This window comes from Mya arenaria, chromosome 10, assembly GCF_026914265.1.
Source record: "Mya arenaria isolate MELC-2E11 chromosome 10, ASM2691426v1".
Classification (NCBI taxonomy): domain Eukaryota; kingdom Metazoa; phylum Mollusca; class Bivalvia; order Myida; family Myidae; genus Mya; species Mya arenaria.
In genome coordinates, this window is record NC_069131.1 from 14,217,411 (window position 1) to 14,232,037 (window position 14,627).

Below are 14,627 nucleotides of genomic sequence, written 5' to 3' on the forward strand. Positions count from 1 at the left end.
GTAAAATTAAGAAAGGGCACTAACTCTTTCAAAAAGGTCAAATTGCAAAAGCCTGACAATATGCACTGTGCCACTATATAGTCATAAACGTAAGAGGAGTTGCGTAGAAACCAATTTTAACTGTAAAATAAGCAAAGGGCAATAACTTTTTCACAAATGGTCAAATCGCAAAAGCCAGACAATATGCGCTGCTTCACTTTATGATCATCAATCTGTGAAAGTTTGGTAGAAATCGCATAAAAAACGTAAGAGGAGTTGCGAAGAAACCAATTTTAGATGTAAAATAAGCAAAGGGCAATAAATCTTTCATAAATGGTCAAATCAGGAAAGCCCGACAATATGCGCTGCTTCACTTTATGATCATCAATCTGTGAATGTTTGGTAGAAATCGTATGAAAACGTAAGAGGAGTTGCGAAGAAACCAATTTTAAATATAAAATATGCAAAGGGCAATAACTCTTTCACAAATGGTCAAATCGCAAAAGCCAGACAATATGCGCTCGCTGCTTCACTTCATGATCATCAATCTGTTAAAGTTTGGTAGAAATCGCATGAAAAAACGTAAGAGGAGTTGCGAAGAAACCAATTTTAAATGTGAAATAAGCAAAGGGCAATAATTTTTAAAAAATAGTCAAATCAGGAAAGCCTGATAATATGCGCTGCTTCACTTTATGATCATCAATCTGTGAAAGTTTGGTAGAAATTGCATGAAAAACGTAAGAGGATTTGCGAAGAAACCAATTTTAAATGAAAAATAAGCAAAGGGCAATAACTCTTTCAAAAAATGGTCAAATCAGTAAAGCCCGACAATATGCGCTGCTTCACTTCATGATCATCAATCTGTGAAAGTTTGGTAGAAATCGTATGAAAACGTAAGAGGAGTTGCGAAGAAACCAATTTTTAAATGTAAAATAAGCAAAGGGCAATAACTCTTTCAAAAATAGTCAAATCAGGAAAACCCGATAATATTGCGCTGCTTCACTTTATGATCATCAATCTGTGAAAGTTTGGTAGAAATTGCATGAAAAACGTAAGAGGATTTGCGAAGAAACCAATTTTTACTGTAAAATAAGCAAAGGGCAATGACTCTTTCAAAAATGATCAAATCGGGAAAGCCAGACAATATGCGCTGCTTCACTTTATGATCATCAATCTGTGAATGTTTGGTAGAAATCGCATGAAAAACGTAAGAGAAGTTGCGAAGAAACCAATTTTAAATGTAATATAATCAAAGGGCAATAACTCTTTCAAAAATGGTCAAATAAGGAAAGCCCGACAATATTGCGCTGCTTCACTTTATGATCATCAATCTGTGAAAGTTTGGTAGAAATTGCATGAAAAACGTAAGAGGATTTGCGAAGAAACCAATTTTTACTGTAAAATAAGCAACGGGCAATAACTCTTTCAAAAATGGTCAAATAAGGAAAGCCCGACAATATGCGCTGCTTCACTTTATGATCATCAATCTGTAGGAGTTTGGTACAAATCGCATGAAAAACGTAAGAGAAGTTGCGAAGAAACCAATTTTAAATGTAATATAATCAAAGGGCAATAACTCTTTCAAAAATGGTCAAATAAGGAAAGCCCGACAATATTGCGCTGCTTCACTTTATGATCATCAATCTGTGAAAGTATGGTAGAAATCGCATTAAAACGTAAGATAAGTTGCGAAGAAACCAATTTTAAATGTAAACTAAACAAAGGGCTATAACTCTTTCAAAAATGGTCGAATCGCAAAAGCCCGACATTATGCGCTGCTTCACTTTATGATCAACAATCTGTGGAAGTTTGGTAGAAATCGCATGAGAAATGTAAGAGGAGATGCAAAGAAATGAATGTGGGATGGACGGACGGACGCACACACGCACGCACACACACACGCACGCACACACGGAATCGCGCCTACCATTACTATATTTCCTCGCTTTTTCAAGGCGGGGGATAAAATACATATGGAAACCCACAAACGAAAAGTTAAGTTGAACATGTTTCAATTTCAGCATTTTAATCAATTCAATATTAAAACCACAATTAACCTACTTTGGCTAACATACGCTGTCTTCTGACAATTTCTTAGGGTTAAAAAGGGTAACACGTTCGAACGAAATTTTCCACGCCCTCCCGACAAAAGAAATGTGGAGTTGAGTTTGGTACTCATAAGCCCCTGCCCATAATCCCCCCCCCCAGTAAATAAAAAAAAACTTCAATCAAAACTGTAGGTGCTTCAGATTATATTTTGTGAACATACGACACTATCTATAACATTTTGGCTAGTGTGTGCAAGTCGACTTCCTATATAAATCTTCAAATATTTAGGAATTTGAAGACTTACATGCTGATAGAATGTATGTCTTTACTGTTGCTGTTTTCTTCTTCGAATTCGAAAAAGTTGGTATTGTATCTTGATACGCAGAGTAAATATAATCAATGTTTTGGTTTATTTTTACACTTGTGTTAGGTTGCGATATCATCAATGATGGTTATGTACTTCATACTATATGCCAAAAGAATATAACCTAGATGATTTGACGTTAATATTGGTATTACTAAATTAAGTATCATTCGGCCTCAACTCCCTTAGTTTATTACGATATTCATCATTCTCACCTGTTTTATTAAATCCAACAGTTTGTCCTTGACCTTTGAGAGAAGTAGGGATTTGTACTGCCACTGAAAAAGAGACAATATCGAATTATTACCAAGGATAACATGTCTTTACAATGACGCCGACGACGAAGCATGTACTGTTCTCTCCGAAATACAACAACAAAATACGTGCTACATTCAAACAAGAAAACAAACCGGATTGTTGTGCTAGTACTTCCGATGGGGTCTCCGAAACATATTGTGATGAGTTACAAGATGAAATAGTTCCAGCTTCAAAGACGTGCTTCTTATCTGTTCCGTCTGCAAACTGACCTGTTTCCACATCTTGTCGGTTGGGATCTATAATAGCAAATTCCTATGTTTTACAAGGAATTCACATATATTTACTTCTTTTAAACATTTCCATAAAATAAAAAAATAAAAATAAAAAGCTGGCATCCTGCCTTTTAATCGTCGAATAGATTTAAAAACCACAAAGAAAGATAAAGATGATTTTGTATCTATTTCAGCATTTTAACTGGTAAATATTAAATCCACTATTAACATACTTTGGCTAACAGACGCCGTCTTCTGACCATCTCCTTGGGTTTTTAGGGTCACGTTCGAGCGAGATTTCCCACGTCCTCCTGACAAAAAAGCATTTTAAGAGTTACTTCTGGTACTAAAAACCTAGTTTGACCCCAAGCGAACTTCTGTTTCACTGACCGTTACAAGACGGTAACCCCAACTTCTGTATTTGATGTTTTTAAGGTCTGTCTGTGTCGATTTGTATGTTGTGTGTCTCTCATTTCTTGTTTGTGGCCTTAGCGTTGTGCCTTTCAATATGTTACTCGTTTATGTTTTTATCACAATGCGTATCCATCTAGTTTCCATTGTACTGTTTCTAAATCATTCAAATCATACCTTCCTTCAATTAAAACAGGACGTGTTTCACACTATTCAGTAAATTTAGTGATTAGACGAAACTTTCTGTAACATTTTGACCGATTTCCTATATAAATCTTCAAATATTTAGGATTTCAATGACTTACAAATATACAACTGCAAATTTACTCTCATGCTGATATGATGTATGTCTTTACTGTTTCTTGGTCGTGCACGTGATTTCCTTCTTGTGGAAACATACAAAGTTGTGTATAGTATTTCGAAAATCGTTATAAATATGACCAATGCTAATAAGATTTTTATTACTTTCGGTATGTTAAGGTAGCAATGGTTTTGTACTTCAGACTAGTGTTTGAAAATCGGACTCCATTTGCTATCGATAATCGAATCGGACCAAGTATTTCGATTTACTATCGGACAATAATCGAAAGTTCAGTAATATTATTTAGGAATACATTCTTTATACATAGTATAATCATGATCATTTAAATGGTTTGACCTGGAATCAGTACGTGTGATGCTATATTCATGATTTTTGCAACAGTAAGTAAATAACCATAACCTTTTCTGTCTTTAATTACTTAACGAAACAAGAGGCACATCAGTACCTGTGCTCCACTGGCCAAAAGGTTCAAGCAAAGACCACCTAACGAACATTTTCGTCAAGTTTCATAGAAATACAATCATCAATTTTTGAGGAGAAGTTATTTAAAAAAAAATTTACTTTAATAGCTCTGGCTGCCATGTTGTGCAGTGGACCGAAATGATTTGGGCAATTTGAGTAAAGGAGCACCAAACAAACATTTCTGTCAAGTTTTATCGAAAAAAGGTCATCGGTTTCGACGACAAGTCGTATAAAGTTTTTTTTTATTTTTTAGCTCTGGCAGCCATGGTGTGCAGTGGACTGGAACCATTTAACAAATTTTGGTTAATGACCACCCAAGGAACATTTCTGTCAAGTTTCATCAAAATCTGATCATCGGTTAACATTTAATCTGAATAGATTATGAAGCAAATATCTAACCTGAACAAGAACTGACGAGATAGAATCGACTTGGTGTTTCACTTACACTTTTCGGCCATTTAAGTTACTAAAAATAGCTGTTTCATAAACTTTCAGAATGTCACTTAAACGAAAATTAATGTTCAGTCTATATATACTTTCCTATGTATAAATGTAAGGTTTTTAAATTGATCTTTTTGTGAGAACTTTATGCTTATATGTTTACTCATAAATTATTATTGTTTAAAAATTATTTAAAGATGCTATACGTGAAAAATTAAGACATTATTTTTTTTTCTATTAAAGGGAGGTAATTCAGTAGTAAAATGTAATCAAAGCTATTAAAGCATGGCATTTCTTTTCTAACCATGTTGATATTATTACAGTCTATTCAAGCAAGATGCCTTTTGTTTTTACATAGTACCCATAGGTTCTGAAAAACAAGGAGCACTATTCCCAACAGAAGGATGTCACTCCCTATCACTGCATGAGCATCATAATAAAGAAATGTTTACTCAAACTGCAAGCTGCTCAATTGAAATAGGTATTTACCTCAAGCATACAGTTTTATAATGTGGCAAAATAGTCGGACTACTAGATTGTCATTCGGACTAGTAAAATATGCCATTATGCTAGTCCAACTGGCTAGTAGGTTAAAATGTTTTTCGTGAAGACTGCGGACGAGAAGTCCTTAAAGGTTTTTCTTTAACTCTCGCAGCCATGTTGTGCAGCGGACCGGAACCATTTGGGCAATTTTGGTTAAAGGGTATCCCGATGAACATTTATGTAAAGTTTCATCAAAATCTGATAATCGGTTTCTGAGAAGATGTAGTTTAACGTTTTTTTTTCTATTCTTAGCTCTGGTGCCCATGTTGTGCAGCAGACCAGAACTGTTTGGGCTATTTTGGTTAAGGACTACCCAAGTAACATTTCTGTCAAGTTTCATTGCAATACGATCATCGGTTTCTGAGGAGAAGTCGTTTAAAGGTTTTTCTATTTTTACCTCTGGGGGCCATCTTGTGCAGTGGACCGAAACCATTGAAGCAAATTTGATAAAGGACCATCCAAGGAACATTTCTGTTAAGTTTCATCAAAATCTGATCATCGGTTTCTGAGATGTTCTTTAAAGGTTTTTCTATTTTTTTGCCCTGGCAGCCATGTTGTGCAGCGGACCGGAACCATTTGAGCAATTTTGGTTAAGGACCACCCAAGGAACAATTCTGTCAAGTTTCATCAAAATCTGCCTATCCGTTTCAGAGGAGATGTCCTTTAAAGATTTTGCTATTTTTAGTTGTGGCGGCCATATTGTGCAATGGACCAGAACCATTTGAGAAATTTTAATAAAGGACCACCCAAGGAACATTACTGTCAAGTTTCATCAAAATCTGCCGAACCGTTTCAGAGGAGATGTCGTTTAAAGATTTTGCTATTTTTAGGTCTGGCGGCCATATTGTGCAATGGACCGGAACCATTTGAGCAATTTTGGTAAAGGACCACCAAAGGAACATTCCTGTGAAGTTTTGTCAAAATCCGCTTATCAGCTTCAGAGGAGATGTCGTTTAAAGTAAGTTTACGCACGCACGCACGCACGCACGCACGAACTCACGACGGACAATCTGTGACGACATAAGCTCCATGGCCTTCGGCCAGTGGAGCTAAAAACATACAACAAAACACATACTTAATAATTGCACATCAATTGCAAAATGATGCACACGGCATCAAGTAAATTATCTTAGCATTTTATCCATGTAAAAGCATATTAAATATGAGTTAACCAGCTTAACATTCAATAACCTGTAATATTGAAGACATCATTGAAATATCTAAATTTCATTAAACTCTCACAAAAAGTAAATTTGTTAATAACAAACTATACCAAAAAGGTTTCAAAAACAGAACGCATCGAGCCGGGATCCCCGGTATTTGCAGGTAAGACTGGACCCACTACACCATAGAGACAGATTATTGAGGTTTTATGAAATATATAAACAATTAAAAAAAATTCATTTTGGGAAAGTTTGGAAGTTTGTAAGCAAAAGTGTTTCAATTCACCGCATTTGTGTAAGAGAGTGACCTCCCTTGTTAAAATGAACTCAACGAGAATTTACCGGAAAGAAAAAAATGGCATTTACTCTACTTTTACCGCATAACAAGAAAATACGTAGTTACTGGAAGTAACCTTAGCGACATCGATTTTGGACAACCGCTATCGATTGTCGCCGACATAACATTGTCAGCGACGATTTACTCGATAATCGTTTCATCACTACTTCAGACTATCCACCAAAACTTTATACTTTAATCAATTCATAAATGTAAGTATATCTAAATTAAGTACCATACGGCTTCATCTTAAATGTCCAATTCCTTATCTTGTTATTATATTGGTCATTGTTACCTGTTTCATTAAATCCTCGTACAGGAGCTTGTCCTCGACCTTTGAGAGCAGTAGGGGTTTGTACTGCCACGGAAAAAATCACAAAATGTAAAAACATACAAAAACGGAATACCAAACTTCAAAAGCGACAGGAAATAAAGTTTCTTGCTCTAACTTAAAGATGCACTATTACTCCCAAATAAGATTTACCACAATTAATACGATTGTTTTAATATACTAAATAGGATGAGTAAATGTCGAAAACAATGATTCTTATGAAGGATACCGAGTTTAATTTGAAAGAAATGTGCAGAAAACATGGTCTTTTTACCTTATGAATCAATAGTAGATCACAGTAAATATTTTGGCATTCGCCAATCATTTAATGTTGTTGTTTTTGAGTTTTCAGCCATTAAATACACGGTTACAATCGTGTTATCAGTAATTATTATTTTCCATAAATGCATTATTAAGTAAGTTGTAAATGGTTTATCACTCAAAAATTATGTTTGTTATACATGTGTATTTATTGAATTTGAATAAGAGTGTCACTTTAAAGAAACGTTTAAGTAATCAATTTACCTGTGCTTCAAAGACAGAGAAGACAGGTTTTTTTTTTTGTTTTGGTTTTTTTTAAAATCCAAGATGTTTGATTTGTCAATCTCAAACTATAGGACTTTTAAGATTTAACGTGTTGAAACCTCAATTATTTATAAGAAAAGAAAAAAAATCAGAAAAGAGAAAATCAGAATGTTAACAAACAGTTTTTAACAATTCCATCAAAACAAGACCATGTTCAGAAAATCTAAAAACACTGTCGTTTGATTATGTTAATGTTTAAACGCACAGCTTTTATTTAAAACCAACGGAACTGCACTTTAATGCTACACGACTTTTACCGGAATCTCCGGTGCATTTTCTTGAATGTAAACATTAGCAGCAATTTAATAAATTCGGAATAATTTCATTATCAAATATAGTACGTTCCTGAAAAAAGGTGTCATTGAATAGTAAGATTATAATGTAAAACAATAAAATAAATGACCGTGTGTTTAAGTTAGCACTCAACATACGGTTTACGAGTTAGCATGATAATAAAAAGATATATTGATCTAGTCCAACACTGGGCGAATACGAGTAACATGTATAGAACACTATTTTACGAGCTGAAATAGCAAAACTAATTAGAAAATAAAAATGTACCTTCGTTTTTTGTCTCTCTTTCTCGACCAGTAGAGCTTTCTGGCAACAGTTCACAAGATTGAACTTCTACAAAGATATTTGTATTTGTTTCAACGAGTAACATACATGATTCAGGAAAAAAATGATACTCTTTTTATAAAAGAAAAGAAAAGGGTCATGATGGCACTGAATCGCTCACTGCTTGATGACATGTAGTAGGTCACCCCTTCTGGGACGCCGACTATATTTGACATTGCTTATCTCACGGACCAGTTCATAAAATGTAGTTGATCTTTTCCATGTTCCACGATAAAATGTGATAGACGTTGTGTTTTTAAAATATATAATATATTTGATGACGAAATCTAAAATTATAACGGCACTGTATTTTTGTTTTAAAAATATTGATTTAAATACCAACTCTGACCTGAGTAGCTGAAGGTAACACGCTACCATTACAATTACCTTTATTGGTAATAAAGGAAGTATTTTAATTTTAATTCAATATTAGGTAAAACCAGGTAATTTTACGTATTTAAAAAATATGTAGAACTACTTTTACCTTTAATAGGATTAAAATTCAATTAAACTAGACCATGTACCGATTTTAATCTCTTGCTTGCATGGTTACTAATAATCTGATGATCTAATAATAATAATAATAATAACAACCGATGCATAAACATTAATTTGTAAAACTTTAGACTGACACCAAAAAAATCTATACATATCCTATAAAAAGAACACTGCTAACCTTAGACACGACTTATTAGAAAACTCAAATAACTATAAAATATATTCCTTTGTTATTAAAAAATGGACAATTATTCAAATAATGACCTTCAAAATGAAGCAAGATTTGCGCCCCTTGCTTCTACAATATAGTTGAACTTCTATAATATAGTTAAATTATCATATTTTAACAATATTAAATTACACTCTAAATAACACTTTTTTATTTTCCAATTAAACCATGAACATCTTGTGGAAAAGATGCTCAGAATTTATTGAAGTTAAATCAGGTATTATTATTTTTGCTGTATACGTTAGTAGCTAGAGTAAAGGGAAACTTCAAACAGATTTTTAAACGTAAAACAGTCGGTAAATATTTGTTGTTGCTGTTGTTGTCAATCGAGAGGATTTCTTGTGTTTTTAAAGATTGTAACTCATTGAAGCTGTGAAATTTCAATAAATGTGTTCAATACTTTCAGAGATGTTTTTAAAGCCAAACAGGAAGTCGGCCATATTGATGTTGTTGTTGAAGGTCAATCGAGACGTCTTGTTGTATTTTTGAAAAAGGTTACCACAGAAAGCTTTCTGCGAAGTTAAATTGAATTTGGCCTAATGGTTTCAGAAAAGATGTCAATTGTTGTAGGGATGTACGCCGGACGAGGTAAAAGGTAACGGAAAATACAATTTCGTAAGCAGCATTCTATTCTTATGAATCAAATATTCAGAAAAATGCATGTATTACAGTGTGAAATACCAGTGAATGGTGTGTGAGAAACATACCTGCAACATCATATGCCACAGGTCCTCTCCAGGAAAATCCTAAAACGAATGACACCTTCCTATTACGAAAAATGTGGCAATTGTTGCATGTCGGAATGTCGAAGTGCCAAATCAGCATTTCGTTTGCCTTTCTGCTGAAGTGTTTTACCTGGAAATCGACAATTCTTGATCATTTGAAAAACAGATTATTGCATCAACATTAAATGTTTGTTTGATGACTGATATGAAAACTCCCATCAAATTTGATTTTAATGACATTTTCCTGTTGGGTTGCTCTTAAAAATATATCAGCCGAAATTGAGTAATTCCATACGCTACCATTAGCAAGACCTACTCCACTTAAATGTAGAATTCCAATCAGGTACTCACTATAAAGATAAAACTTGCGCATACCTCGTTGTGGATGTTATTGCCAGTCCCATCAACTACTCCTTTAAGACGTATGTAGGTGGGATCGTTCCAAATATCATCTTCTTTAACTTCTTTTCTATATCTCCCCTCCTTTATTTGTTCATTTCTCCACACCCCTTTTATCATGTCCTGATCAACTATGTCCATGCCCGGAGGACCATTCGCAAGCGCAAAGAATGTTGTTGATCTGCCCCTACGGTGTTGGTCTAGCCTCTTTCCCCTTTCTAATCTTTGACCGTACACATCTCTCCATTCATTTAAAATCTGTATATATTTTTCAGGTTCACAGATTTCTTCTTCATGTATATCTAGTCTTTTCGGTAAAGGCCAATGAAGCAGTCCGATATACATAAAAGGCTCAATATAGGGTTTCCACTTACGTTCAGTATGCAGTTTATCCCTTTGAAGCTGAACCAACACTTCAGTTGTTGAAAGAAGTTTTTTAAATTCTTCATCTGGCATGACATCTTCCCTTTCCTCATTTCGCCTTGCAAGGGACAATTTGATAATGTAAAATCCAACGAAACTCATTAATTCCCTTTCATGCTCCAACAGATTGATTCTCGGATGTGAAAGATAGTTTCTCCTCACCTTATCACGCACCTCCTCTGCAACAGATTTCAAAGCAAGATGCGTTTTTTTGTTATGATATGCATCTTTTATTGAATTATATGTGTAAGCGGTGATGCTTCCATGAACGCGAACTTGTTCCGTATAAATGCAAGAAAATTTATCTTTCAGCCTTCTGAGATTATCTGCGGTTTCCTTTTTATTACGGATTTCACTGAAGCGTCCTTTCTTCATGGTGCTTTCATACTCTAGAAACAACAAAGACTCTTCTACATGACACTGGATATGATTTCCCTTCCTATATCCTTCGATCTGTGGCAAAATGAAGTCAAACAAATCGGTGTTCTGTCCATTTAAGAATCGAAGAAACATGTTTCGGTTTTCTTTGATGCATGGTAGTTTGGAGATCTGTTCCAACATATACAAGGCTGTCAAAACTTCCATTGAAAATGATGAATTCTGTCCTTCTTGGTCTAAGTCTTGAGCTTTGCGGAACATCTTAATGGCGTTTGTTGCCAAATTGATCACATGGTTAACGTTAACAGCTGCTGCATCTGTATTTTTTAGAACAAATTCGAGTTCGCCTTTATACACCTGTCCATACGTATCATAAAGAATAGGAACCTTGTCTAAACGTTCGATGGATGCCTGTATTGCTTCTTTTGCTTCTTCAAAATCATGAACGTGAATGCAATGGCGAGCCCTTTGCTGTTCGACATATGGGTCACCTGATACATCAAAACATTTTTTCATCAAACGATTAGTTTTTTGATGACATTCCTTTTCTGTTTCACCTCCTGATGGTGAATCTAATTCCAAAACTAAATTTGAAAAGAAATTCCGTTTCTCCTCTCCGTTTTCTGTCACAGTTTTCTCCCTTTTGTTGAACAGATTGCAAACAATTTCAGTAAATGAATCACTTGAATTTGTATCCTCATTTCTCTGATCATGTACATAGTCAAGAAGTTGATCAACAACATTTTCAATCGACAGCTGGCATTTTCCCATCAGTTGGAAAAGTATTGAATTTGCTAAAAGGGGTGAAACAATGGCAATACATTTGTCATGTGCATTGTTTCTATGCCTAATGAGCAGTCTCAGAGATTCTGTGTCTTTCCATGTCTGGCGTTTGTTGGACTTCTGCATGCAAAAGTCAGCAAGACCCACGGGTTTTTGGGATTCTTTCAACTCTCTAGTACTGTATTTTTTAGTACTGGAAGCAAATGACCCCAGGAGTTCATCAAATACCAATTTTGGGACCATGGCATCAGTGTCAAAGGTATTGATCAGCGAGAGATGCTGAAGTAGTTTTTCTTCATTTGGTCGCAGTCCTTCCATGATTCCCTTTGTTGTACTTTGAATATATGTATCTGAAAAATTTTCTTTCATCACATTGAAAGCAATCAGTGACTGTATATCTTCGTGATTTGCATTTTGTTCTAAATCTTGCATCCGATGTTGAAACCACGCTTTCTCACGTTGAGAAAGAAATTGTTTCAAAACAGTATATCTGTCGATATTATGTTTCGAAATATGAACTCTTGTTACAACTATCAGCAAGCACACAAGACGGCCTGATTTCGATCCAACACGATAAGCAAGCGAGTCTAAATCGTCCTTCAACGTTTTAAGTGCCTCTTCACTCTCGTTGTCAACAAATACAATGACTGTTTTTGTTTTTTCATGGTCCACTTCTTTATATTCTCTGAACTTTGAGATCTGGTCCGCCGTTTCCTTCTCAGTAACATTTCGGACTATACAACATCTGTAGGCACTCGCCGAGTCTGATCTATGAAACTGACTCAAATGCCAAATGAGATGCCTACCTAACGTTGTACCACCAGCCCCTGGCTGGTGTTTGATTTCTACTATTTCAAGCCTTTTACATCCTTCGTTTATTTTTGTCACTACGTCATTTACATAACTCTGAAATACGTCTCTTTCACATACATGGGTTTGAAATTCAAAATTCCACCATGAAACTTCATTTCCTCGGTAGAATTTCTCTGTCTCCCTCTTTTCTGTTTCCTTTCTCATGTCATCGTCCATCTCTTCAAGTGATTGACTGCATTCGTCTCCGCTAACGAGCTCAATGTCTCTTATACCAAGTTGGTATTTTTCTTTTTGTGTCAAAATGGCAAAGGAGCCACTTGCAAGTGGCATTTTACAAATGCATTCTGGATTATGTTTAAAGATAGGCGATATAGCGGTTGCTATTTCTTGCCAGGGATATCCGAAGAAGAAGAGTTTGTCCACATCTGTTTTTTGAAATACTTGCGACAAATTGTTCTTTAACTGACTTATATTTTCTTCGCTATCTGAAATCACCTTTGTTTCATCTACATATCGTTTGCAACAGTCTAAAGCAGTGTGAAACAATGGATCGTTGGATGACAAAGGCTGATACACAAATATCAAAATGAGCGTCCGCTTTCTGTGTCTCTGATGAGATTGCTCAATAAGCGCATTAACCGTTTCATATCGCGACGTGAACCAGTCCTTTATTCCCATTTTGGAAGCATTTCGGGCTACATTGCCATTGCAGTATAACCACAAAGGCCCGGGCGTGTCATGCGCGGAATTATCCTTTGTAGACTGACTTTTAACTTCCTCGGCAAGTGTGATGTCAAAGTACCTATTGTCCTTCTCAATAACTTCCCTTAGATCGGTTGAAGAGTCAAAATCGAAAACAATATCAGATGAAACAAATGCAGATTCCATTATTGTCAGGCTTCGTGGCATATCTTCAAGTTCTGCACAATCTGAGTATGGCCCTGAAACAATATGAGGCACCTGTTCATCAGTTACGTACTTACTCCCCGCCGTCAGGTATTTGACGAGTTCTCGAAGTCGATACTGCTTGTCGTTTTCCTTAGAAACCCTTGCCATTTCCTCATATTTTCGTTTTTCAAATACATTTGAAAATTCATTTTGAATATTTCCAAGTTTGTTTTGGTCAACAACTTCAATCAATGAACTAGCATTTCGTTTCACAAAAATAAAGCATTTCTTATGCTGGAGACCCCATGGTGGAAAATTAGCATTCATGACAGCTTCGCGAAGGAAAGATGATGAGGGTTCAATGTCCACTTCACAAACAAAAAGCTCATCACCCACAGGTATCATATGAATAGGTCCCAGGCATACTTCAACAAGTCTTACTTCATGTCGCTGAAGAGTGTGCTTCAAACTCTGAGCGATGTAAGTGTAGACTTTCGCTATGTTCAGTTTGGGAACACCGACTACAAGACCCTCATTATTTTCGGAAGGTTTTATTCCAAAGTGAATTGTTCCATTTTGCCTTGCGTTCATATAAGCCAATGCAAATTTTATGAGGTTTACTACAAATTCGGCTTCAAAATTCACTCCTTTGTTCGGGTTAACAAAACAATGTGCCGGAGTCAACAGGTCGTCTGCCGTGCATCTGACCGTGCCTTTCTTGTATGAACAGTCACCGTCATTCTTTCCAAACTCCCGGAAAGTGTCTACAGGTACACTATTGGAGGCTTTAGTCCGTTGTTTTATACTTTCTCTAACTTTCTTCAATCCGATATGAATTCCTCTTCCATACTTGTGACCAGCCTTTTCCAAATCTTTCTTAAAAGTATCTTCTAAGTCACTGTCGGAGAAGTCAGCAAAAACTCCTGAAGATATGCTTTCAGACCTCACAATCTCACACACAGCATTTATCAATTCCACGTTTTCTGTGATGTTCAACATCTGCCTCCCAAGATATTCTTTAAACTTTTCACTCGGCATATTTTGGATCGATTCTTCCTCTAGATATAGAAAAATCAATTATAAAAAATCGTTTTAAACAAGCTGCATATAGATAACGTGGGACAAAACAATCACGACGAGACACAATCATAAATCATTGAAATTAAATGGCCATTATCAAATAACTGCGCTGTGTTTAAGACTATAAAAAGTACTATGATAGTCTACTATAAGACATCCACATAAAGAGAATATGGGACCAACATAGTTACAGCCCGATTAATGATTTAACCCCAAGAGCGTTACAGTCCTAATAATGATTTCACCCCAAGAGCGTTACAGTCCGAATAATGATTT

General features: G+C 35.5%; 1 protein-coding gene across 3 annotated transcripts in view; it reads right to left on the reverse strand.

The window, feature by feature from the left end:
* Window positions 1–14,627, reverse strand: part of LOC128205884 (sterile alpha motif domain-containing protein 9-like) — a 43,386-nt gene that overhangs the window by 3,913 nt on the left and 24,846 nt on the right. For 2 of the 3 annotated variants that reach the window (XM_052907924.1, XM_052907925.1), the window contains exons 6-12: window positions 9,963–14,329; window positions 9,570–9,717; window positions 8,079–8,144; window positions 6,897–6,959; window positions 3,156–3,233; window positions 2,803–2,946; window positions 2,608–2,670 (exon numbers count right to left, since the gene is read on the reverse strand). In XM_052907924.1, the coding sequence (XP_052763884.1) occupies window positions 2,608–2,670; window positions 2,803–2,946; window positions 3,156–3,233; window positions 6,897–6,959; window positions 8,079–8,144; window positions 9,570–9,717; window positions 9,963–14,329 (4,929 nt within the window). The remainder of the gene's footprint in view (window positions 1–2,607; window positions 2,671–2,802; window positions 2,947–3,155; window positions 3,234–6,896; window positions 6,960–8,078; window positions 8,145–9,569; window positions 9,718–9,962; window positions 14,330–14,627) is intronic. The other variant, XM_052907926.1, reaches the window with a different exon arrangement.